At 51.7% G+C, this 26410-nt stretch overlaps 1 protein-coding gene across 5 annotated transcripts in view; it reads left to right on the plus strand.

Moving 5' to 3' along the window:
- The window catches only part of RIN3 (Ras and Rab interactor 3), a 126435-nt gene that overhangs the window by 21986 nt on the left and 78039 nt on the right, over positions 1-26410 (plus strand). For 4 of the 5 annotated variants that reach the window (XM_045571937.1, XM_036411574.2, XM_036411571.2 and 1 more), the window contains exons 2-3: positions 9357-9558; positions 18980-19097. In XM_045571937.1, the coding sequence (XP_045427893.1) occupies positions 9357-9558; positions 18980-19097 (320 nt within the window). Of the gene's footprint in view, positions 1-2220; positions 2226-9356; positions 9559-18979; positions 19098-26410 lie in introns of those variants that run through there. The other variant, XM_045571936.1, reaches the window with a different exon arrangement.

A 26410-nucleotide genomic window follows, 5' to 3' on the forward strand; every position in this document is an offset into this window, starting at 1 on the left:
GAGGGACCGTGATCTGGCCCCCACTTTAAAAAGTTTGAGGACCCCTGCTTTACATGTTTGTCTATTATTAGGTAAGACTAGAGGCCCGATGCACAAAGATTCATGCAAGAATGGACCTTCCTTCCCCTGGCTACCAGCACTGACTTTGCTCTATCTGGAGCCACCTTTCCGCCTTCCCATGCTGCCCTGAGGCTCCGAGGAGCTGGGTTGGTGCAGAACACCTGCATCCTGCCCCACCCCCAGCCACTCAGTGCCTTCGTATGCAAATTAACCCTCCACCTTCCTTGGGTTAATTTGCATACGCACTCCTGAGTGGCTGGTGGGCATTGCGAAGGTACGGCAATTAGCATGTTTCTCTTTTATTAGTGTAGATTTTTGTCACACCTACTTGTTCTCTCTCCCTTCCTTTCTCTCTCTCTCTCTCTCTCTCTCTCTCTCTCTCTCTCTCTCTCTCTCTCTCTCTCTCTCGTTCATGTTTTCCTGAACCTTGTGAGAGAAAGAAGCAGGCTTTGTGCCCCTTTAGTCCCATTTATTTCAGTGGGGATTTCCCAAACTCAAGGACATTCTCCTACTAACCTAGGCATCGGGGTCAAAATCAGGAAATCAATGTGTGCTATACACAGGGTTTCGAGATGAAATGGTGAGGTGTTGGTTTCTACCTCCTCACAGCTGTGTGCCAGTCCAGGGTGGATGAGGCCCATCCTGTTTCCCCTTCTCTGTGGATGGACATTGGTTGTTCCCAGCCTCTCAGTGTGAGTGCTGCTGCAGTGAACATGCTTGCTGTTGCCTTACGCTCTTGAGTGTGTCCTGGGAGGGGGGCTGCTGGGACCTGGGCTCCAGGGTCCCCATCTCATAGATTTTGACAGATTGTCTTCCAAGTAGGTGAAACCATTTTCATTCTTGGGGTACTTTACCCCCTTGGTCCTCTGATGGCTTTTAGGGGGCTGACTGATGGATTCCCACCTCTCTCAGGCCAGGTCTCATGCTGTTGCTATAGCAACAGGTGTTCCTGGGAGAAAAGGCATGACCGTACACATGGTCACCCCAGCTAGAATAGCCACCTGTTTGAGGGGCTCTTGTGTTCTGGATGCTGCCTGATGCACCTTACAAGTGGCAGGCGTTACCAGCTCTGTTGTACTGACAAGAAACTGAGGCCAGGGGAGGTTAAACACCCTGCCGAGGTCCCAATGGCCGAGAGGTGGCCGGGTTGGTGTGAGAGCTAGTGCTTTATCTTCAGGCTGGCAGATGGTGTGAAATAAGCACCAAGTCTCTGACTGTGGATTTGCAGTGAGAGGATGTCAGCTGAGAGGTCAAGGCCTCTTCCTGTGACATCCCCCACTCCAGCTCCTGCCCCATCTTCTCGGTTCCTTCCCCTCTGTGCACTGTGCAGAAGGAATGGGTGAGCAGCATTGAGCATGGAGGAGAAGGGAGAGGAGAAAGTGTGGGGGTGGTGGTGAGTGCCTGTCCCCCCTCACCCGAGAGGGAGGGAGGGAGGAAGGACCGAGGCACGGTGTGGCCTTAGGCTCCGGGGTCAGAGTCAGGCAACACTCCTCCCCAGGCTGCTGGAGGGTCCTGTCCCAGCTTGAGAAAGAAGTGCCACTTCAAACTGGAGAGAGGGGCTTTGTCTGGTATCACACTCCTTGCTCAGAGGGTGGGGCCACACCTTAGCAGGGACCACTGCAGCCTCGCCTGCCCCTGCCGGCCTGGAGCCCCGTGAGCCTGGGGTCCAGGCCTCTCCCTTGGTCTTATGGTGGCTGGAGGCCGGCCAGCCGAGGTCGGAGTGGTGGATGGGACGAGGTGGCCTTTTCCCAGTCCTCCCCTTCCATCCCACACTCCCTGGGGTTCTGCCAAGTCTGCACAAGGGGCCTCCGCTCTCTCCCCTGGGAGGCATCGTTGGAACTTCCTGAGCGGCTGCCCTGGGGCAGAGGTGGGAAACCTCTCGCCTTCCTTTCGGAGAAGCAGAGTCCAGGGAGCCCCACCCGGGGCAGCCTACCCCTGGCTCCACCTCTGTGCTCAGTGGTCCCCGTGGATGCCTCTCCCCCTGGAGCAGATCTTTCTCTTCTTCTCATTCACGTTGCATAAGCCTGTGACGGGGACACAGGTACCAGGCCAGGAAGCAGGGACACGCCATGCCAGTTTACTCCTTCCTTCCGAGAGCTAGTGAGAAAATGTCCCCCAGGAACTGGATGCTAAGTCCGACCTGGTCCCTGCAGCCCTGGGCCAGGGTCCTGGCGTGTCTGACCACTCGGCAGCCGGGCGGTGCAGCATGGGTGTCAGAGGCTGGCAGCGCTGCAGGTTCGAGCTAAGGGCTCTGCTCCCAGGAGCAGAAGGAAAACTAGCCCTGGAATGGTTTCTGTTTCCGGTGGAATTGCCCTAAAGTTTCTGAGGCTCGTTGTTTTTACGCCAACAGTGCCATTAACTAGCCAAGGCCCCCGGGCTGCCTCTGCAAGGCCCTGAGCGGAGTTTGGCTGCTGAGAAGGGAGGTGTGGGTGTCGGGGTCACTGGTTCTGCTGGCAGATGATATATCCAGGGCTGTGTGGGCTCCACGACGGTCCCTGGCAATTAGCGCTGACATGGCCAGGCTGCTGTAGAACAGTAATCACTGTCCTAAAATAGAGCCAGACCTGGTGCCAGCTCCGGGGATCCCCAGCGGTGCCATCCGCCAGAGCATGAAGGCCACCATCATGGCCATGGGTGTGGTGCAGTCACAGGTGCGCGCCCGGCCCCGTTACCCCTCCTTGGCCATGTCAGAGCGGGTGCCCCTGTCACTCTGTGTCCTCAGGGCTTCTCTGCTCTTGTGACCCAAGCCTTCCCCCGCTCAGCTGTTCCTTCTCAAACTTCTCCACTTGCTGAAGCCTTTGGCACTTAGAGATCCTCTCCCCGCTCAGATCCCACAGCTGCCAAGTCACTCTTAGGGGCCTTGCACAGGCCTTCGTTACGGCTGCCCCTGCCCCCGGGAGGGGAGGACGCTGAGCGGCGTGGACAATTCCTGGAAAGCAGTATCTTAAGAGCCTTTGGCCTCTCCGGTGGTTTAGTCAGAGCCGCCACGAGGGCCTCTATGGCACACGTTATAGCCAGGTTTCTGGGACAGCCAGCACCCGCTGGGCTCGCTGTGTCAAAGGAACCCTCCCAGGGTGTTTCTGTGCCAAAACAAACTGACGTCCTTTTGCATGTCAAGCCATGGGGTTCCCAGGCACTTGAACTTGCGGTGTCTCTGGGACCAGATGTTATCGTGGGTTTCAGCTGAGTACACACCCAGATGCATACCTCAGTCACTCTATCCGATGCGCTAGGTCCTAAAATCAAGGCTATCAAGTGGGAGAATTGTAGCAAGAAGAGAAAAAAGAGTATTTGAACTAGAAAAATAATAGTTGACATTGACTATGATTGTGTGTGCTGGGCAAAGTACTTGAGAGACGTCTTATCAAATCAGCACAACACCTCTACTACCAGTTGGACTATTATTATTAGTCTTTTTTTAAATGCTTATGCTGAAGCCCAGAGAGGTAAAGTATCTAGACAGAGATCACACAGCCTGGATTCAAACCTAGGGCTTCTATCAACAGCAGGCAGGCTTCTTCGGAACGGGCCTTCAAGGATTGGGCAAACTTTATCCCTAGTAGTTTACTACAAAAAAAAATTTAAACATACAGAAGAGTTGAAAGGATTTTGCAGTTAACTCTCAGATACTATCCCCTTACCTTGAATGTTTTTATATATTTGCTTTATTACATATCTCTATCCATCTACTTTTTCTTGGTGTTCTTTTTTTTTTTTTTCATTTCAAAGAAAGTTTTGGGCATCCCCTGAATATGTAAGAATGCATGTCATTAACTGGAGTCCAGTACTTATCTATGGTTCTCTTTGATTGTCTTAGTGTAAAATTTACACGTGATAAAATGTAAATACACATACTGAGTGTACACTTGAATTTCATATCAGTGGATTCATGCAGTATGAATTTTCTTGCCTCTGGCTCCTTTCACTCAGCAGAAAGCTTTTGAGGGTCATCCATGAGGGCGGGGTGTTTCTGTAGTTGCGTATGTATTGCTGTTCCATTCTGCCATGCCCCAGCATCTGTTTGTCCATTCTCCCATCGGTGGACCCCTGGACCAGACTGGGGCTATTAGGAGTAAAGCCGCTTTCGCTTCAGGTCTTTTGTTTGTTTTTTTGTTAATTGTCACCCGAGGATATTTTCCCATTGATTTTTAGGGAGAGAGGGAAAGAGAGGGAAAGACAATAAGAAACATCGAGGTGAGAGAAATACATCCATTGGCTGCCTCCTGCAGAAGCCCCAATCAAAAAGCCCAGGCAGGGGAGGAGCCTGCAACCAAGGTACATGGCCTTGACTGGACTTGAACGAGGACCCTGTGGTCTACCGGCTGACACTCTCTCCACTGAGCCAAACTGACAAGGGCATCCTCAGTCTCTTAGTGGATATCCGCTCCCCTTTTTCCTTGGGGATGCATGTAGGCCTGGAATGGCTGGACCAGAGGACAAGTGTGTATGTTAAGGTTTATTAAAAAAAAAAAATGCCTTTTCCCAAAGTGGTTGTGCATTCTCCCTGGCAATATAGGAGAGTTCTGGTTACATCCATCCTCCACCGTGCGATGGTGGCGGGCTTTGTAATGTTAGCCATGCTGGTGGTTGGGACGGGGTATTTCATTGTGGTTTCAATTTGCATTTCCCTGGTGACTAATGAGGTGAGCTCTCTCTCACCTGCTTTCTTTTTTGGCCATTGGTATGCCTTCTTCTTTGAGGGCTCTCCCCATCTTCGGCCCGTTTTATAAATTAATTTGCTTGTTCTCTGTTGCATGCGTGCTTTGCAAATATTTTCTCCCCACCTGTGGTTTGAGTATTCGTTTTTCTGAAGGAGGTATTTTGATGGGCACAGGTTTAAATTGTGATGCATCTGGTTTATCCGTGTTTTCCTATATGGCTCTTGCCTTCTGGGTCCAATCCAGTAAGCCGATGCCCAGCCATTGGAGAGCATGTTGGAGGAGGTGATAGAGAACCTGCAGGAGCCCCAGGCAGGGAAGGCAGCCTTGGCTGGGTGATGAACAGCCCTGTGTAGGGGAGTCTGCAGGGAGGTGCTGTTCAGAAAAGGAACACCTTCAGTGTTAGGAGGTGGGACTGATTCCTTAGGGCAGTGCGGGCCATTGCAGGCTTCAGAGCAGGGGAGGGTGTGATTGCAAGAGAGGGATGGCATACTCCCAGGGAAGCGAGAGCAGAGTTTCTTCTTGGTCACCTTGAAAGCAATGTGTGCCCCCTGCCAGGGAGCTGGGAGCTGCAGGTTCGTCTCTGTGGCTCCTCAAAGACTCTCCAGTCCCCACTAGGACTTACGGGGCCCATTTCTTACCAAAGAGGCCTGCAGCTGGCGTGGGCCAGTTGTTAGAGGGTAGCCCAGGAAGGCGTCCACGTGCATTGGTTTGTTTATTTATTTATTTACTTATTTATTTATCTATTTATTGCTAATCCCCACCTGAGGATATTTTCCCATTGTTTTTTAGAGAGAGTGGAAGGGAGGAGAGACACACAGAGAGAAACATGGATGTGAGAGTGACACATCAATTGGTTGCCTCCTGCACACACACACACACACCCCGACCAGAGCCGGGGATCAAGCCTGCCCTTGGCTGGAATCAAACCCGGGATCCTTCAGTCCAAGGGCCAACGCTCTGTCCATAAGCCAAACCAGTTAGGGCTCCATGTACATGGGTTTAGAGCCAATTCTCCCAGCATCCTTACCGGGACCCCTGTCCTTCCCCATGCGGACCTCGCCCCCTCCCTGGCTCCGCCACCTCCCTGGCTTCCTTGCAGTTTTTTTTCTAGACCAGATAACATAAGCCCTGTGTCTGGACTCTCTTCCCCTCGCTAGCACCATTCATCATGACATACTCTACGTCACTGATTGTCCTTGTCCATCACCACCACCCCCACCCCCACAGGAAGTGACTCCATCCTGGCTCATCCCTCCCCCAGGCCTCTCCCAACAGCACATGCCAGCCCTGATCCTGGGTGCCCCTGGGCCACATCACAGGAACTCACAGGGCAAGGAGCCATGTCTTCCTGGCTCTATAACTAGGTTTCAGTGTGTGTGTGTGTGTGTGTGTGTGTGTGTTTAAATCATTTTGTTCCCTACTCTAACCCAGTGCCTAGACCAACATCTGGCACTTGCAGGCCCTCAGAAAATATTGTATTCATAGAATGAATGAATGCGAAGCAAACACCTCATTTCTCCCAGGGGTCACCCAGGGCCACTCAGCCAATGGAGGAATCTTCCCGGCCACCCCCTGCCCATTGCACAGATGAGGAGAGTGAGGCCCTGAGAGGGACCGGACTTGCCTAGTCTGTGGCAGGGCAGAAAGGAGCCTATAGCTCTCACCCCAGCTGCCATTAGAGTCCTAATTGCCCCGCAGGGAGGCCCTGGGCCGAGGGAGGAGATCTGAGGATGATCATCAAGCCTTTTGGTGCCAGAAGATATTTTTGGTTTTCAGGGGAGTGGGGGAGGTTAGAGGAAACTAATGGGCCCCGAAGTGCTTGTTTTCTGGGTAATTCTGGCTCCTCTGATTCAACTTCTCTCCCAGAGGAGAAACTGCAGCCACGCGCAGGCGTCTTCAAACTACAGCCCGCGGGCCACATGCGGCCCGCAGAGGAGTCTGATCCGGCCCGCCAGGTTTTTTGGGCAGTGAGCGCAGCCGAGGTGTTACAGTAGGAATTAGTAGTTCATATAGTCCGGCCCTCCAGCTCTCTGAGGGACCGTGATCTGGCCCCCACTTTAAAAAGTTTGAGGACCCCTGTTAGGGCCTGGGAAGAGGTTACATCAACATCAGCTGGGCCTCCCCGGTCTTGAGCTCCAAATGAGACCCACCAGGCCCCAATTTCACAGCCTGTGAACACCCCTGAGACTGCCCTGCTGCCCCCATGCCCCCAGCCCCACGGTGCCCGCTGCCGCCTGGGACACTCCTGTTGTCCTGGTAAGCCAGCACCGGCTTCTGTGTGGACCCAGAGGGAAATCCACAAACACCCACGCGCACACACCACACAGCATCCGTGAGAGGGAGGGCCTCCCGGAGGCTTTGGGGTGGGGGCGGCAGAGCAGGGATGTTAGCTCAGTGACCCTCATACCTCACATCTCCCTGCTCAGGTCCCTGCAAAACCCACCTGCTTAACACAGCACAGGTCTGCTGGACGCACAGGTCTGCTGGACGGTTTAATCCAGCACTTCCCAGGGCCTCCTCACCTTCTCCCCCACCCTCCTCTTTAGGAAATGCTGTTCCCTTATCAGGGCTTCTGGGTCCTGCTGCCCTCCGCCCCCTCCCCATGCCCCAGGAAGTGGCTCCATCCTGGCTCATCCCCCAACCTCTCCGGGCCTTTCCCAACAGCAAATGCCAACCCAGACCACGGGGACCCCTGGGCAGCATCACAGGGACTCCCAGGGCAAAGAGCCAACCTTCCTGGCTTCATAGCGAACTACCCCCTTTGGTCTGATTAAGGCTTCACCCCTGCAAACTTGGTCCCCGCCTCCGGTAGGATGCAAACAGACCACGCAGCCCACCTGACTCCGGGTTTGAGTCCCTCAGATGCCTCCCTCCTTTTCTAGAATCAGTGTGTGGGGGGTGTGGGGTGCTCCCGGCAGAAGATCTCCTAAACTGGACCTCTGCTTTGGTTTTGCTGTTTCTTAAGCCTGAGACTCTCCTCCTTGGCCTGCCCTGGCCTGTCACGTCCTCCTGGGGGGGCCAGGAGACACCTCCGGAAATGTCTGTATCAGCGTGTCCAACAGGTGGAACACAAGCTTCATATGTAGTTTTAGATTTTCTAGTAGCCACATTTAGAAAGCAAAAGGAAATCAGTGGCATTAATTTTACTAATGTCTTATTTAACCCAGTATATCTAAATGATTATCATTTCAGATATAATCAACATAAGTTATTATTAATGAGCTATTTCCAGTCTTTTTTTTTTTTCATATCAATAGTGTTCAAAACCCTGTGTGCAAGTCTCAACTCAGACAACCCACTTTTTTTTTTTTTTAAATAACTGTACATTCAATATTAGCTTGTATTCATTTCAGGTGTACAGCATTGTGGTTAGACAATCATTATTTTGCAAAATGTCCCCCCCAATATTGCCAGTACCCAGCTGGCACCATAAAAGTTATTGCAATATCATTGACTATATTCCCTGTGCTGTACTTCATGTCCCTGTGACTGTTGTGAAACTACCAATCTGTACTCCTCAATCCCTCCACCTGTTTTAAAATATATTTTATTGATTTTTTACAGAGAGGAAGAGAGAGGGATAGAGAGTTAGAAACATCGATGAGAGAGTAACATCGATCAGCTGTCTCCCGCAACGAAGGCACATGCCCTTGACCGGAATCGAACCGGGGACCCTTCAGTCTGCAGGCTGCTGCTCCATCCACTGAGACAAACCGGTTTTGGCAATCCCTCCACCTTTTCACCCAGTACTCTAAACTCCTGGCCCCCAAACCACCCTTCTTTAAAAATATATTTTTGTTTTGATTTCAGAGAGGAAGGGAGAGTGAGCAAGAGATAGAAACATCAATGATGAAAAAGAATCATTGATCGGCTGCTTCCTGCACGCCCCACACTGGGGATCAAGCCCGCAGCCCGGGCATGTGCCCTGACCGGGAATGGAACCACAACCTCCTGGTTCATAGGTTGACACACAACCACTGAGCCACGTGGGCCAGGCTTGAACGCCCATTTTTCAGAGCTCAGTTCCCACATGCAGCTACGGTTTCAGACAGAACAGTTTTCTGTCTTGATCCGGGTTAGAGCCAGAATGTGGCTCACTGTATGCTAGAGACTCGTGCATTTCAGTGTGTGTAAGCTACATGTGCATTAAAAAGGTTTTTAAGAGCCTGCACGCAGTTACGCCAAAAGCACCCTCTGCCTCACCCCTCCCCCAGGCCTCTGAACCCACCTTACATTGTGTTTCTGTGATGTTCACTCCAGTGCTGTCCTACAGCTGGTTGTTTCTATGTATGCTTAACCCACCCTATATAATGAAAGCCCAATATGCCAATCAACCAAATGGCAGAACGACCTTCCGGAACAACCTTCCAGAACGACCTTCGGGAACAACCAGTGCGCAGGGGGCGGGGCCATGGTGGCTGCGAGGGCCTTCCCTTGCAAGAATTTCGTGCAACGGGCCTCTAGTGTTGTTACAAGCATGGGAAGGTGAAGAGTTCATCCATTTCTAACTCCCTCGAGGGCCACAGGCTTCTGAGATGCTAAATAAGTCAGCGGGTTGCATTGATGCCCCATGGGTTCTAAACCTACCTCTCCGTGAGGCTGCAGAACCGGCTGACCATTCCATTCTGTTTTCAGTCCTAGTCCAGAGGCTGATAAAAGAGAGGAAGAGGAGGAGGAAGATGGCATGGGGCCTTGTCCGCCAGTCACCCCGAAGAACTGCTTTGCTCCCCGGGGCATCAGCGTCCTGGAGAAACTCGTCAAAACGTGCCCGGTGTGGCTGCAGCTGGGCCTGGGCCGGGCGGAGGCGGCCCGGATCCTGCACCGGGAGGCGGCCGGGGTGAGTCCGGGGTCTCGCCATCGCGTGGTCGGTGGGGCAGGTATAGCTTCCTTCCGGGAGCTGCACATTAGTTTCCTTTGTTATGTTCATCAGCTTCCCCACCAGGGTGGTTTCTCCAGAACTCAGGAGAGAGTGGGGGCTGCGGGGAGGGCTGGGCTCTGTGTGGAGAGCAAGTGTCCCGCTGGAGAGCAGGGCGGTGTGGCTGGCTGGGGCCTCTGGGCCTTTGGGCTCCGGAGGCAGGACTGATACTTTGAGAACTAAGCCAGGTGTCTGGGGACCAGAGAGAGCCAGAAGCAGACAGACCTGAGAAGTCACCTTACATCCCTTATTGACACATGAAAACAGGGCTGTGGACCAGAGAGAGCCAGAAGCAGACAGACCTGAGAAGTCACCTCACATCCCTTATTGACACATGAAAACAGGGCTGTGTGACGGGGCCACAAGACTTCTTTGGAGTCAGGCTCGGTGGGTTGGGCAAGTGCTTACATTTGCTGAGTCTCGCTTTCCCCCGTGGAGACGGAGCCACGAGGAGCACTTTCCTCCCAGCGGGGTAACCCCACGGGAGTGGGCAGGGGGGCAGGAAGGATGAGTCAGCGCTCACCCAATGCCACCCCCACCTCCCCCCCACGCAGTTCCTCTTACGTGCCCCTTCCCTTTTAAAAAAGAATATACATGAATTTGTTTAATTATAAAAGGGATATGCGTGTTCACTGTAAAAAAAAAAAAATCAAACTGGACAAAATTGATAAAATAAAAAGGAGTTTCATAAAAGTTCTTCCACCAGTTTTTCTTCAACGAACCCAGTTCCTACAAGTCTTTTTGTTTTGCTTTGTTTTTTCAGGAGGTGAAATTCAGTTAACATAAAAGTAGCCATTTCCAAATGCACGATTTAACATTCACGATGTTGTGTAGCCACCACCTCTGTTTAATTCCAAACATGGCATCACCCCCAGGTGAACCCTTAGCCCTTAGCCGTGCCCCGTTCCTCCCTCCCCGGGCCCCGGCAACCACCAGTCCGCTCCCAGAGGTCAGTTCTGCTAGAAACGCATGTGTAGCTCTCCAGCCCTTTGCCATGGAGAGTCCCACATCCATGACAGCTGGTGTTCACTCAGTACTGCTTCCTGTCCCAGGCACTCGTCTAAATTCTTCCCGTAAATCCGAACAATTTCTCCTCACAGCGGCCCTCTGAGGCAGGAAGGACTGTTCTGCCCATTTTACAGATGAGGTAACTGAGGTGCACTGTTGAGTGTCTTCCCCCAGGTGACACCTTCCGTGCAGCCTGAGGTGCTGCCCTGGGTCCGGGGCATAGACCATGCCCACTAATTCATGAGCTGAGTTGGTCAGTGGACTCATTCTGACCTTGGCCGAGGTAAAATCCATTGAGTTGGCGATGGTACCTGAAAATAGGAATTCCTGCTACGTAGGGGGCCTCCAGCTAAGTTCTAGAGTTGGAGCAGATGCCCCTTCTGTTCCCTGCTCTGACCTTCCCCCCACTCTGCCCCAGGAGCTGCTGTATTTTCAAGCAGAAGCAAAGCCCTAAGTTCATGTTCTGCACAAAAGATTGGCCGACGTTACCCAACATTGCTCTTCGCCTGATCTTACTCATCCTCACAGCGATTTGCCTCTGTTCTCAGTGGTCCCGTTTCCAGGGAAGGAAACGAAGGCACAGAGACCTGGCCTCAGTTGCCTGAGCTCACACAGCTAGAAGAGCAGAGCCTGCACGGCCTGGTCTTCGGGGATCCTGGGAAAGCCTTTGCTGCATAACGTCACCCCCACTGAACTGTCCAAAATCCCGCCCCACCCCCCAGCGCAGTGCCTCTAGTGTTTTAAAGATGCAGATACGGTGTGGGTGGTCCTCAGGCTGTGAGAGCTCATAGGGTCATCCAAGGTCACCTGGACCCACTTCTGCTGGCACCAATGAGAGACAGTGCTTCATCCAGTCTGGGGCCAGTGGTCAAGAGATTGGAGATCCCGGCCCTTTTTTCCCAAATATCTATGTGACCTTGACCCTGTCCACCCCTTTCACCACTCCCCGTCTCCCCTCCCAGCAGCCTGCTTTTTTCTGATAAGGTGGGAACATATTGGCTCAATTTTAAATTTGTGTGTGTGTGTGTGTGTGTGTGTGTGTGTGTGTGTTTCTATCAAGAAGCAAGGCAATCAAAAAGACACCTTTATTCATTCTGCACCCAAGTGGTGTTTTTGTGTGTTCATTTTATTTTTAGAGGTTTTAGATGTATAGAAAAGTGGCAAAGAGATCTATATCCCTTATAGATCCCTCACCCAGTTTCTCTTGTTGACATCTAACATTAGTAGGGCACATTTGTCCCAATGAATGAGCCAAGACTGATACACCCATATCAACGAAACCCCGCAGTTTACTCAGATTCCCTTAGTTTTTGTCAAATATCCTTGTTCTATACCAGGATCCCCCCCAGGGCACCATGTACTCATCCAGTCTCCTTGTCAGCATGTCACATGGCTGTGATAGTTTCTCAGACTTCGTTTTTGACGACCTTGACAGTTTTGAGGAGTAGTGGTTGGACATTTTGTAGAATGCCCCTCAGCGGGGAGTTATTAGATAGTTAGACTGGGGTTATTCACATCCTCTCAATACTAGCAACATGATTAGTCACTGTGGATGTTGACCTTGGTCACCTGGCTAAGACCATTATGTGTCACTTCCTCCCCTGCCAGGTAGCTCCCTCTTCATAAGGAAGTCACGGTGTACAACCCACACTTAGGAAGAAGTCACTCTCCACCTCTTTGAGAAGCTACATAAATTATTTGCAATTCTTCTGCCTAAGACATGTGTCTCTTCTTCCCTGTTTACTTATTTATTCAGTCATTGACTTGAAGCAATATGGACTCTGGATGTTTATTTTATGCTTGGGGTGACAATGCAATACTACTTTCATTATTTTCTTGCTCAAATTACTCCAGCGTTGGCCACTGGGAGTCTCTCCGTGGGCTCCTGTGTCTCTTTGACATTCCCCCATTGTGTTTGGTTTTGTTTGCTCATTAGTTTTTGGAGTCCTCCCTTACTTTCTGTCACTACAAGATGCTCCAGGCTTATCTTGTATTTTCTTATTAATCCTCACCCAAGGATATTTTTCCATTGATTTTCTTTCCTTTTTTTTTTTTTTTTTTTTTAAGAGATAATGGAAAGGAGGGAGAGAGATAGAGAGAAACATCAATGTGAGAGAGACACATTGATTGGTTGCCTCCAGCACGTGCCTGGGGACTGAGTCTGCAACCCAGATATGTGCCCTTGACCAGAATTGAACCTGGGACCCTTTTGTCCTCAGGCCAGTGTTCTATCCACTGAGCCAAACCAGCCAGGGCTCTCATATTTTTTGCCCTAGTTCTAGAACCAGCCATTTCTCCAAGGAGCCTTCACTCCTTTTACTGGAGGGTAGTATTTGAAACCAAGATCACAAGGCCATGTGTGTTCATTGCTGCTGGAGTGTCCTTGCTTCCAGGCCCACAGGTGGTGTTTAATGACAGACTCCCTATAAGATTGCCTGTGGTGATGTGTGTGTGTGGGGGGGGGTTGGTGGGGGGAAGAGAAGATAAGCTGAAGAGTTGCAGGAACCTGAGCTGTGATGCAGAACAGCCATGTGGGAGGTCCAGGGCACCTTCCCAGGTGTGAGTCCAAGGATGACACTTCTGATCCATGTTAGTTTGGTGGAAGCATCACTGAAGCCCTCTCTTGCCCCTTCTCTTGCTGGGGCCAGGGAAGAGCTCACAGTTAGCAGTTACTACAGGTCTACTCTGTGCCATGCACTGTCTCTCATCTCTCCAACAGCCCTGCAGAACAGGGGCGGGCTCTCTAGTTCATAACTAAGGAAACTCTACTGTGATGGTAAGGAGCCTGACTGAGGAATAGAGCCGGCAATGCTTTCAAAAGCTTTTAAAAAACCACCACAGCCTAACTGGCGTGGCTCAGTGGTTGAGCGTCAACCTATCAATATGAACCAGGAGGTCACTGTTCAATTCCTAGTCAGTAACATGCCTGGCTTGTGGGCATAATTCCCAGTAGGGGTCTTGCAGGGGGCAGTCCATCAGTGATCCTCCCTCCTCATTGATGATTCTATCCATCTCCCTCTCTCCCTTCCTCTCTGAAATCAATTAAAATCTGTTTTAAAAACCACCATGTCTCAGCCTCAGCCTTAGAAATGCTGATTCTTTGGCTCGGAAAGGGACTTAGGCACCGATAGGCTTTAAAAGCTCCCCAGGTGATTCTGTCCTGCAGCCAGGATTGAGAAACTCCAGTCCAGGCCAGGATACAGCTCCGGTGTCAGCCATGGGAAGGTGGGCCACGTACATCCATAGCAGGCTCTGGCAACTCAATCGCCGACCTCCACAGGTGAGGCAGCCCCTGCACCCGTGGCCTCAGGAAGGCTAACCACTCCGTTCCTGCCCTGATGGGCCCGATTATAAAATCTCCCCAAGCAACTGGAAAATAGTCCTACAGTAACAAAAGTGGGAAAGCAGACAGCTCGGGATTGTCCAGGCCAACAATGGCTAGTGCAGTGTTTTTCAACCTTTTTTGGGCAAAGGCACACTTGTTTCATGAAAAAAATCACGAGGCACACCACCATTAGAAAATGTTAAAAAATTTAACTCTGTGCCTATATTGACTATATATAAAGTAATTCTCTTGAATAGGAATCAAATAAACACAAAGAAAGTATTTTATAATTACTTTATTATGAAATATTAAGTAAACAAAATAGTGAAAAATTATAAAATTCTTGTCTTGTCTGCACCTACGGCACACCAGGCAACATCTCGCGGCACACTAGTGCGCCGTGGAACAGCGGTTGAAAAACGCTGGGCTAGTGAACACAAAACCATTTAGAGTATCGAGTGTTGGGTTTTCAGACTTGTGTGTGGGGAGGAGGGGGGGCGCAGTGGCTGCAGACTTCTCTCCCTAAGCATCCCTGTGCCAACCGTCACTGGAATCAGCTGGTCTTTCCAACCCCCGCTGGCAAAGGTAGCAGGAAGGGGCTCCCGGGACCGCTGACCCCTGCCTCCAGCACTGCAGTCATTTACCTGTGAAGCTAAACTCACTTTTGTGAAAGCCTCTTGGGGTCTGACTGTGCTGGGACAGTACCTGGGGTGGGGAATGTCCGGCCCATGGGCCTTAACACAAAATCCTCATAAAAGGAAGAGAGGAAAAGGGCACCCAGAAGTTGAGGCTGTGTGTTTATCTACCCGATGGCTATGTCAGTACCTTCTGTTGCTTAACAAACTGCTCCAAAATTCAGTGACTTACAACAGTCACCATTGGATTTGCTCACGATTCTGTGGGTCAGCAGTTTGGGCTGAGTTCTGCTGAGCGGTTCTTCTGCCCATCTCTCCCGGGGTCAGCATGCAGTCACATTGTCTGGCAGTGTGACGAGCTGGCTGGCCTGAGATGACTTCACTCACATGTCCAGCGGCTGGGCCCGCTGTCGGCTGGGCCCGCAGGCTCCTGCAGGGTCTTCACCTGGCTGTGATCCGAAGGGTGAGTGTGGAAACTGACATGCCTCTGAGGCCTGGCTCAGAAAGCCACGCATCACTTCTGCTGCATTCTTTTGGTCCAAGCGAGTCTCCAAAGCTACTTGCAGCGGGTAGAGAAAGAGAAGCAAGGGGGGCTTGGAGAATTTGCACATGGAACCCCCAAGGGTGTTGGAGGAAGAGCTCTGGGTGGCCCACCCAGCACTTTTGCCCCCTCTGTGGGAAGCATCTCTTTAGAGGATAACAAGTGGGCAACCAGTGAGGGTGGGGACCAGGGGAATTGGTGGTCTCCCTCCTAGCAATGACCTTGGTGGTCTCCCTCCTAGCAATGGCCTTGGTGGTCTCCCTCCTAGCAGTGGCCTTGGTGGTCTCCCTCCTAGCAATGGCCTTGGTTGCACTCCCCCGGGTGTGAGCCCAGGAGATGCGCTACAACTTAGAATGCTTTGCAGGAGTCCCTGCTCTGCTGCGCTTCCCCACTGTGCTGCACAGAGACCCTGTTTTCACACTGTGGTTACTTCCCAGAAGCGACTCTGTGACTAGCTGAGCAGCTAAAGCTCCCTGAAGGGGAATGAGGAGCAGGCCCTCTTACTCCAAAGGACAGTGGCCAGAACAGACCACTTGGTGGAGTTGTGCCCACAGCAGGCACCTGTGAGTGCCTCCTCCCCACTAACTAGCAGTCTCTTATACCCCCGCCCCCTTTCCCCCAGGGCCTGTCTTGGCTCCTCAGATGAGAAGCCCGGGACTCGGCCACGGCAGAGGAGGTGCTGGGTGAGCTGTAGCCATGCTGACAGAGGGGGGACTTCGGGTTCAGAACTGAGGGCTTGTCAGAGACCAGCCAGAGGAGCGTTCCACCCCTCACACCACCCCCTCACGCCGGCCCCCGAGGAAGTAAGTACTAGATCATGCAGGTGATGGCAAGAGATAAGCGAGATGCTCACGGTGACACCTGGGGCTGCATCCTGTGTCTGCACTTCCTGTCCACATGGCCCTGGGTTCCTTTGGTCTGTCTGTGCCCCATACCTTCATCCATCAGAGGGAGCAGTAATAGGACCAGCCCCAGAGGCCTGTGGCGAGAACTGGGTGATGCCCCGTGTCAGGTGCCTGGGCCGGAGCGCAGGCCTTAGCCACTCTTTTAACTTGTGGCTCCTTCCTACCGACTGGTTCCCTCTCTCCAGGAAGCCCCTCCTCCTTCTCTCCACAGTAAGCACGTGTGGTTCTAGATGGAGACCGAGGAACAAAGGCCAGCAGCGGGGTGGGGGTGGGGTCGTCTGTGGAGACCCACGTGTCCAGAAGGGCATGCTCCTAGGCAGTATCTCAGGTACTTCTCCCAACCCTGAGGGCTTTGACTTCCTTTCTGGCTTCGGTGGGTGGTCTTCGGTGTTAGTAACCCCATTTGCAGACCAGAACACTGAGGCTCAGGGAAGCCGTGGAATTTCCCAGGCCCACAGAACTCAGAGCTGGCTGCTCCCCTGCTGGCCTCTGACAAGTCCTCATGCAAGCCCCAGCCCCCCTCCTGGTGGGTCTGGGCCCATCACCCTCCCAGTACACCGATGTGTCACCAACCAGGGCTCCTCTGAGCTTCTGGCTACAGAGGTCTATTAGGAGGGGAGGGGGGAGGGGTGGAGAGTCAGGGGAAGGGAGGGGGCTGCAATTCCAACCCCCTTTGAAACTCAGGGCCCACCAGGAGTCACCTGTTAGCTTAAACTCAGGTGTGGTAGCGAGGGGCTATTTGTGAATAACAGAAGACACTCCTATCCTGTCACTCAGGAAATTCCAGGGATTTCTGAAGCTTTGCCAGGAAAGGGGACAAAGGCCAGATGTATTTTTGTAAATCACCCCCACACTCATTCTCACACACACACACACTCTCTCCCGTTCCCTTGATCACTGGTTCCCACTTGGTCCTCGGAGGAAGGGGCAGAGGGACCTCCTTTCTCTGAAAGACCACGTGCTCCTGGCTCAGCTCAGAGCAAGGCCAGGCGTACTGGGAGCCCAGGACACCACGGAGCAGAGGACGGCGGCGTCTGGAAGGGAGCCGCCTTCCTGACGGTCCCCTGGAGAAGGGCCCCTCCAGCGTGGGCCCCTTTGCAGGCAGCATCCCGCTTGCTCCTCCTCTCTGCCCCGGAAGCCTCCCTCCCACCCTCCCGTCCTTTCTGCCTCAGCGTGCTCCAAGAGAGGGGCTGGTGAACTCATGGGCAGCCCCCGTTCAATGACTAAGAGGCTCTTTGTGTCACTGCCCCCAGGGGGACAGGCTCCCTCAGGAGGGAGAGCACAGCCTTCAGGCAAGGGCACCCTCTGGGCTGGTGGAGGGTAGGGCGGTGCCTGAGCTCAGATCCAGGGCCAGCACTTCCTCACCTTTCGGCCTTGGGCATGACGGAATGCTCTTCGTTTCCTTCCCTATGAGATGGGGATAATCACAGCACCCGCCCCCATGTGTTAGTAAGAGAACTAAGACTGTGGACTCTGAGGAACTGGTGTTAGGGCTTGGGGCGGAGGAGGGAGGTGATACGAGTTAGCTGTTACTATCAATAATAACGATATTATTATGCTTCATTAACCGTTATAGCAACATTGTGTTAATGACAAAGTAATATGATCATAATAGCAATGGCAGAGAAATTGGGGCATCACGGGGGGCTGGTAGAAACGTGGGCCTCGGTGGGAAAAGGGGGGAAGGGCCGTCTCAGTGGTCCTCCAGAGCCCCTCATGTGTGGGCCACGTCTCTGAGCTGTCCCAGCCCCCCTCCCCAGGGCCCTCCACCCCACCTTCCCTCTGCCGCTTTGGCGGGACTCCTGGTCTTCCCAGCTCTGGACCTGGATGGGATGTGAGGGAGGGGCGGTGCCTCCGTGACCAACTCCTTTCTCAGGAAAGGAAGGCATGACCTTTCCTTGGCTAAGGACACCCAGCCCCCCTCCTCAGGGGAGGCTGTGCCCCTGTAGGCTGGGGACATTCTAGAAGGTGTCGATCCTCTCCTGGAAGGAGGGCAGAGTTTGTGAATGAAGCAGGGACCCCCTCCCCAGGATGGCGGTGGGAGGTGCAGCCTCTTCATGGAGCGGAAGCACTGGGGAAGCAGAAGTGGGGGGCTGTGAACACCAGTCTGGTGTAGTCTGGTGACGCCTCAGTTACTAGAGAGAGAGAGACGCATCCTCCAGGCTGAGCGGCGTTGTCTCATTCGACCCCAGCAAACCCACAGGAGGAGAAAGGACAGTCCCACCCGGGGAGCCAGGCCCCGATGGGCATGCACTCAGGCATCACAGCAGCCAGAGGAGAGGGGCCCCGTCAGGATCTGCGAGCGCCTCTGTTTCTTCATCTGTGAAATGGGGACAACACAGCTCAAGTCAGAGGGTTATTGATAGGAAGGAGCAAGTGAATGTATGCAAAGTATTTATCACAGTTCCTGTCCCAAAGAAAGCTCTATGGTAATCGTTAGCTGTTTTCATTTCTGTGGGGACAATAGTGTGAATGGACCCATGTCTGTGACCGTGTCCACCGGCCTCCCCAGAGAGCTGACATTCAACCTGACTCATGGACGTTAGGACTCTCCTAAGTGTGGATCCTGGACCACCACCCGGGTCAAAATCAGCTGATTCTGGGGACACCCCCCCCCCCCCTCCGCAACCAAACCAGCATCTCGGAGATGGGACATGGGACTCTGTGTGTTAAACCCCTCCTGCCTAACCCTGTCTCCAGCACAGAATTCTTGGGGAAACAACAATTTAGTGGAACCCCGATCTGTGGGCAAATGAGAAAATGGCCGTTGGACATGGGCTGGGTGACACGTGGCTCGTTGGCCAGAATCCCCCATTCTCCTGAGAGATGCTTGACTGTCTGCCCCGCCTGCTTGTTTCTGGAACATTCCAGATGACTCCCGTCTCTCTGTTATCCTGGTGGGTTCACACAGCCCCCTTCTCTGTTGCAGACCTTCCTGGTGCGCAGGGACGGCGGCTCGAGGCACCTGGTGCTCTGTGTCCACTTCCCTTCCCGGAACGGGAGCTCGTCCGAGGTGCTCGAGTACACCATCAGAGAAGAAAAGTCGAGTGAGTACCCGTCCTTCTGCTCGGCCTCCGACCACAGCAGCAGATGCTGCGCCTCTAACCACAGGCCCCCCCACCCCCCCCACCCGCCCCCCGGGCCGGAGGGTGTAGAATTAGAACCAGGGGAAGTTCTCAGCGCGGACGCCATTGCCGGGTCACTGTCAGTTTCCGCTCCCTGTGTCGCTGCCTGCTGGCTGGCTTCCTGGAGGCCGCTGTGGGGTTTCCTCCTGTCCGCCCAGGCTGGAGAGAGGGGAGAGATGGAGCAGGAACGTCTGGGGCCCTGGGGCGTGGTGACAGCCCAGACACACTCATGATCTCAGACAAGTCACTGATCCCCTCTGGGCCTCTGTTTTCTCATCTGTCAAATGGGCACAGTAGTCGCCTCAAGGAGCAAGCGCTTTGAAAGACAAAACCCCTATGTGTGCATGGGGTTGGGCTTGCACCTCAATGGGGAAACGTTTAGGGACCTCCAATCCAGGGTGGGTTTGTACTGAGACACAATAAGAGCGTTTGGGCTTCCCCCGCCTCTCGTGGGCCATGCCCCATATTAAGGGCCCAAAAGCCTGTTAGAAGAATCTGAAGAATATTCCAAGTACCAGCTTAAATCCTCTTATAACTAGGTCCAGGGAGTGTGGGCAGCTTTTTACTCTTAGTTAGCAATAGTGACAACAGTTAAAGGAAAGAAAATAGCCCTAGCTGGTTTGGCTCAATGGATAAAGCATTGCCTGCTGACAGAAGGGTCACAGATTTTATTCCGGTCAAGGACACATACCTCAGTTGCAGGCTCAACCCCTGGCCCCAATCGATGAGTGCAGGATGCAACAAATCAATGTGTCTCTCTCACATTGATGTTTCTCTCTGTGTGTCTCTCCCTCCCCCTCCACTCTCTCTAAAAATTAGTGGGAAAATATCCTTGGATGAGGATTAACCAAAAAAACTAAATAAATAAATAAATAAATAAATAAATAAATAAAATATTTATTAAGTAGTATATAAGTATTATAAGTATATAACACACTTATATAGTATATACTTAAGTAATTTATGTTTACACTAGTAGCCCTGTGCATGAATTCGTGCACCAGAAGCTCTCCAATAGCTCACTGCCATCCTCCCATAGCTCCCCCCTGTCCTCCCTCACAGCTTGCTGTAGTTCTCCGCCGCCCACTGGTAGCTCACTGCCCCACCCTCCTGCTGATTTGTGATCCAGTTGTTATGTGGTCGGTCGTTACGCTTCATGGCGTAATGACCATTTGCATATTATATCTTTATTATATAGGATAACTATTATCTACATATTTTTAAACATTTACTAAATATTTTGGAATGCTTGTTTCCTAAGAGGCACTTATGCCCACCCCTGGGACTATGCCAAGATGAATAAGAGAGCCCTGGCTTCCAGGGTCTCCCAGTCTAACAGCGGGTGGGGCATGGTGGGTGATAAAGACAGACATCCGCACTCGCTGTGCAGTGTGGCAGGTGTGACTGTGCCCCGGGCTGAGGGGCACAGAGGCCACGGTTATTGAATGAATTCAAAGAGTCTGGAGGATTCGGCTAGAAATAAATGATAGCGATTCAGTCCACAGGCCAGGCAACAACCCAGAAATGTTCCAAAGAAGAAAGAAAAGTTGAGAATTCTTATCATATAAAGCACATTCTGGCCCTGCATTCTTAGCGGGCCTCCAGGGCCATTACCGGATGTCAGGTGACCTGGAGGATGGGTGCCAGGAGGTCTGGTCATGTCCAGTGGTCAGGGTGATGTCATGTGGTCTGAGCACACGAGCCCTCCGGGAGATCATCGGAAGGTTATCTGGAGGCCGGAATGTGTGCAGATGTATAGCCAGGCTCCGATGCAGGACTGGAAAGTTCAAAGCGTTTACGTTCCAGGCTCGTGAGAACAAGAATATAATCGCTTCCTCAGGCCTCCACCTGCTTGAGTTTGGTAACTTAGCATCTTGTCTCTGGGGACTGCGTTCATTTCTTCAGCCGGTTCCTCACAGACCGTGGTGAGAAGGATTTGAGAGGGTGCCAGGCAGGAGGGGGCCCAGGCTGGGTCCTGAGGGTGAGTGTGTGAGATAAAGGCTGGTTTTCTAGCTCGCGGTTGGAGGAGAAACTGAAGGCAGAGGCTGGTTCCCACTCTTGCTGTCCTAGGGTCCTGGCTATGGAGACCAGGACTCACGAAGAATGGGTAAAACGGAACTCTCTCACTTGTGTGTCCAACAGATTGTTATGAAGCATCTGCTCTGTGTCAGGCACTGTCCTCCCACTGGGGACACACAAGAAACAAAACCCAGTCCCTGCCTCTCAGAGCTTAGGTTGGGGTGGAGGGAGGAGACAATAAGGAAACCATATTGGGTGACTGTCAGGCAGATGGAGCCAGGCTACGCAGAACGTGGAGGTGGGAGATCAGCCAGCTGCTGGGACGATGATAAAAATGTCTAATGGCTTAACCATAGAAGAGGCTAGTTTCCCACTCATATGCACCATTCCTGGTCCGTGGGTAAGGCTCAGGGATCCTGGCTGATGGAGGCCCTGCCACCTTCAGCACACAGCTTCCAGTTTCCCATGGTTGACTCCACCCAATAGGCTGGCAGAGGAAACCACCTGGAGGAGGCTTGTGGGCGGATTTACCAAGTCCAATCCTGGAAGTGTTACTTGTGCTTGTATTCCATTGGCTAGAACCAGTTATGTGACCATACCCAACTGCAAGGGAGACTGGGAAATGTGGTCCACACCTGTGTCCAAGCAGAAGCAGAGGGCCTAGATTTTGGTGAACTGCTAGAGTCTAAGGTTATAGAGTGTGTACAATTGTTAATTTATATAGCAAACCTTAGTGACACCCCCCTCCCCCATCATGCAGTGTCCAGCAGGAAAGAAAGTGTAGGAATCTCAAAGAGGAAAGAAAGAACCTCATAGTCTCCCCAGATCAAATATTTAGCACCTTCTACCAACTGCAGAAGTGGTGAAGTCAGTTGGGGTATCTACTGCTCTCCAAGCACCCTTTCTTAGATGTTCTCAGCAGGTGCTTCTGGGGCTGCAAACACCCTAGATGCTCTCTTGAGGTCATGGGAGAGGGACACACATGAGCCTTGTGTGGACTTGTGTAGTCCTGCCTCTTAATGAGAGTAACTGGGCTGTGGGAACTAACCTAGACACTAGTTAGCTACTACAATCCTTTAGAAACCCAAGGGCCAAATGGACTTGACATTTTATCACCAACCTTAGGAAAGAAGCTGGAAGTGGGGAGTAGGGATGCGCTGAGCGTGTTACACGTCAACATGTGCTCTAGAAGTGCAAGCGGGGAGCATCGTGCAAGGTCAGGCTGATCGGGAAGGCTTCTTGGAGGAAGAGGGAATCGTGCTGGACCGAAGGAGAGTCTGGAAGTTCTGCTCTTCTCCTTTGCCCAGCTGCTTCTTTCCCATCTCTCTGCCCCCAGAGCAATCCTTTCTAGGTCTCTCCAACCCAACCCACCCCCCAGCCGCCCCAGCTTCTTGGAACTCGGTCAGAAAGCACAAGCCTTCCCAATGGAACCAGGACATTGAGTCTGATGGGATGTCTCCTTTCTGATTAGGAGACCAAGGGACCAACCAGGGCACTTAGGGATGGAGGCAGCTTACTCCTCTGGGTTTGGGACTTCCTCCCAGAGCCATGCAGTAGAATCTCAGTTTCCATTATATATATATATATATATATATATATATATATATATATATATATATATATAGTTATTGATTTCAGAGAGGAAGGGAGAGGGAGAGAGAGATAGAAACATCAACGATGAGAGAGAATCATTGATCGACTGCACTCCCCCGAACTGGGGATCAAGCCCACAACCCAGGCCTGTGCCCTGACCGGAACTGAACCATGACCTCCTGGTTTATAGGTCAATGCTCAGCCGCTGAACCATGCCAGTCAGGCTCATTTTCCATTTTTAAACTTTTAGAAAGTTCAGTACCCAGCTTTGCTGAAAAGACTATCAACACCCAAACCAAAAATCCTTTAGGTAACATAACTTTTCTAACCTTGATTCGTGTTCACTCACTGAATGCGTTTTGTTTTGCTCTTTCTTTATATTACTTCACTGCTCCCCATACCTCTGGTCCCTGAGGTCTGCCTGCCCCAAACCCAGACAGTAACAGAGAGCAGCAGTAATATGTATTTTTGCCATGTTGCTTCGCTGAACCTACCTTTCTCCTTGTCTTCCTGTTCGGCGGTTCCTTCCTTAGCCTCGTGCTGGAGCACAGACTGCAGGAACAACACAGCCTGTGATGGCACCCCAGGGCTGCTTTTTCTCCCTGTGTGACTTTGGGCACCAGGGTCCTACAGTGGGATAGCGGTGCCTCCCTCAGTGGAGTTAGTGTGTCTAAAGTGTCTAGAGCCCTAGCCGGCTTGGCTCAGTGGATAGAGCGTCCGCCTAAAGACTGAAGGATCCTGGGTTCAATTCTGGACATGGGCAGATGCCCAGGTTGCAGGCTCGATCCCCAGTAGGGGGCATGCAGGAGGCAGCCAATCAATTATTCTCATCATTGATGTTTCTATCACTCTCTCCCTCTCCCTACCTCTCTGAAATAAATAAAAATATATTTTTAAACAAATAAATAAAGTGCTAGATGGGATGCTGCCTGATTCATGAATCTCTCAATAAAGCCAATTAGATCTTTTTAAAAAAAATAATAAGGTGCTTAGGCTCATACAGGGGACAATAACAGTTAGTGTTTGTTGTTGTTGCTGTTAATCCTCCTGCAGGATTAAGCCGAAAGGAGGAGTGGAATGAGCCTGCTACACACGTGGTTCCAGGGCTCTGGGTAAGTCCCAGCCCATACTTGGGACTACTTTGTGGTCCCTCTTGAGAGGAGGGAGCCACCAGCCTCCCAAGTCCTCCTGTGGCTGTGGTGGCCGCAGTGAGGGGCAGCCTGAGGAGGAAGTGGGCAGGGAAAGGCCCAGGGCCTAGAACTGGGGCCTTTTGTTGGGATTCCCCACCCAAAGCTGAGGCCAAGGGAGACAAGGGGATCCCCCAAAAGTGGGTGGTCAGTCTCATTGGGGCCCTGCTCTGTTTGCTTTGGGGGAGAAAGACTCCCCTGGACCACCTCTCTGAGTCTGCGTGCTTGGGTTGTCCTCCGGTTCCTTGTTCAGGGTTTCTTTGCAAAACCCTGAAGCAGACAGCTCAGACTCGTTATGCCGCAATAACAAACAACACTAAACTACAGTGGCACTCACGCAGGTATGTACGCACATGGAGTCCTGCACACAAAGCAGCGTGAGTGTATTTTTCTCTCATGTTACATGTCAGCTGAGGCTCTTGATAAAAACATCTTCATCCTGCAGTCAGGGCTGAAAGAGCAGCCCGGGCCTGTGCTCTGACTGGGAATCAAACTTTGACCTGCTGGTTCATGGGTCAGTGCTCAACTACTGCGCCACACTGGCTGAACAGGGGTACCTTTTAAACCAAGGAAGGGGAAATTCTAGCTGAGTCCTCCTGGAGCAATGATCCGTATGTATGGGCCTGTCAAAAGTGTCACCCAGAATGACTTTGAAGTCCGCACAGGAACATTGCATGAGAGCTCTTGGGTTTGACCCCTTCACCAACTGACCCATTATCCTAGAGTGAGGTTTACACCGGCATTCACACCAAAATGTGTGCCAAGTCCAGCCAAAACCGGTTTGGCCCAGTGGATAGAGCATCGGCCTGCGGACTGAAATATCCCAGGTTCGATTCCGGTCAAGGGCATGTACCTTTGGTTGCGGGCACATCTCCAGTAGGGGGTGTGCAAGAGGCATCTGATCGATGATTTTCTCTCTCATCAATGTTTCTATTGTAACTCTCTATCACTCTCTCTTTCTCTCTGTGAAAAATCAATAAAATATATATTTTTAAAAAATGTGTCAAGTCCAACAAATGGTAAGGAAAGTTTATTAACGTCAGGTTGGAATGGAGAAGGCCACTCTTTCTGTGTTAGCAGGGGCGGTATTGCCTCGTGGTGGGTTTGGCACTCTTGTCAATGCCAAGCTCTTTTGAGAGCATGAGCTTTGGAAATGCAGGCCGTTCCAGGTCTGTCTCTGCCTCTCTCTGTCACCTTGTGACATCAGCCAAGTTCCTTCACTTCTCTGTGCTTCAGTGTCCTCGTGTGCAGCACAGCTCTTGGAGGAGTGATGAGTGAATACGTGTGGGGACACAAGACAATATTGCCTGGCACGTGGGAAGCACTCAGTAGCATCGTGCCTGTAATACTGTGATTTGTAGTAAGAAATAGCCTATTTGGTTATTGTTCCACTCCTGGCACAGAACTCTCAAACCCTTGGAATTTTCTAAGTGATAGGAGCAATAAAGGTGGCTTGATGCTCAGAACAAGCCCCTTTAACATGAGCTTATGTGAATGGCACCCAAGGACAGGGACCAGTTGACAGGGGAGACGCCATGTGATTAGAAGGTTGGAACTTCCAGTCTAGAGGTTGAGTCAATTCCTGATGGCCCAATGCAGCAGGCCTTGGTAATGATGCCTCCGTAAAACCCAAAAGGCCCGGTTTGGAGAGCTTCCAGGCTGATGAACACGTGGAGATTTAGGGAGAGTGGCCCCTCAGAGACCGTTACTTTGCCCGATGCAAGCTCCATGGCCCTTCCCACTTACCTGTGCCTCACTCCCATCTGGCTGTTCCAGACTCATGTCATTTTATAATAAACCGGTGACCCAGGAAGTCACATGTTTCCCTGAATTCTGTGAGTCGCTCTAGCAAATGACAAGAAGGAGGTCATTGGAAGGTCAAATCTGTAGTTGTCACGTGGGCTTATAATTGGCAGCTTAGGAGTAGGGCAGGAGGCATTCTTATAGGACTGAGCCCCTAACCTGCAGAGTTTGACACTGTCTCCCAGTAAGTAAAATCAGGAGCTCCAGTGGCGCAATCGGTTAGCGCGCGGTACTTATACACCAGTAAGTAAAATCAGCATTAAGCTAAAATGTAGGACCCCCAGCTGGTGTCAGAGAATTGTTTTTGGAGTGGGGGTAAAACATGCTTTGGAATTGATGTCAGAGTTGGAGTCACTGTCTAACATCATAGCGTTGTCTCCTGGATGAAATGGAGACATTTTGGGGGAAGAGCTATCACAGTACCCATGTGTCGTAAACACTCAATGAAGCCAGCAGTTATAATTAGCTACGGGGACTGAGTAGCATGCAGCTCACACCTCAAAACCATCATTTCCTGCCCTAACTGGTTTGGCTCAGTGGATAGAACATCGGCCTGTGGACTGAAGGGCTCCAACATCGATTCTGGTCAAGGGCATGTACCTTGATTGCAGGCACATACCCAGTAGGGAGTGT

This window comes from Pipistrellus kuhlii, unplaced genomic scaffold (assembly GCF_014108245.1).
Source record: "Pipistrellus kuhlii isolate mPipKuh1 unplaced genomic scaffold, mPipKuh1.p scaffold_m20_p_41, whole genome shotgun sequence".
NCBI classification, from domain to species: Eukaryota; Metazoa; Chordata; class Mammalia; order Chiroptera; family Vespertilionidae; genus Pipistrellus; species Pipistrellus kuhlii.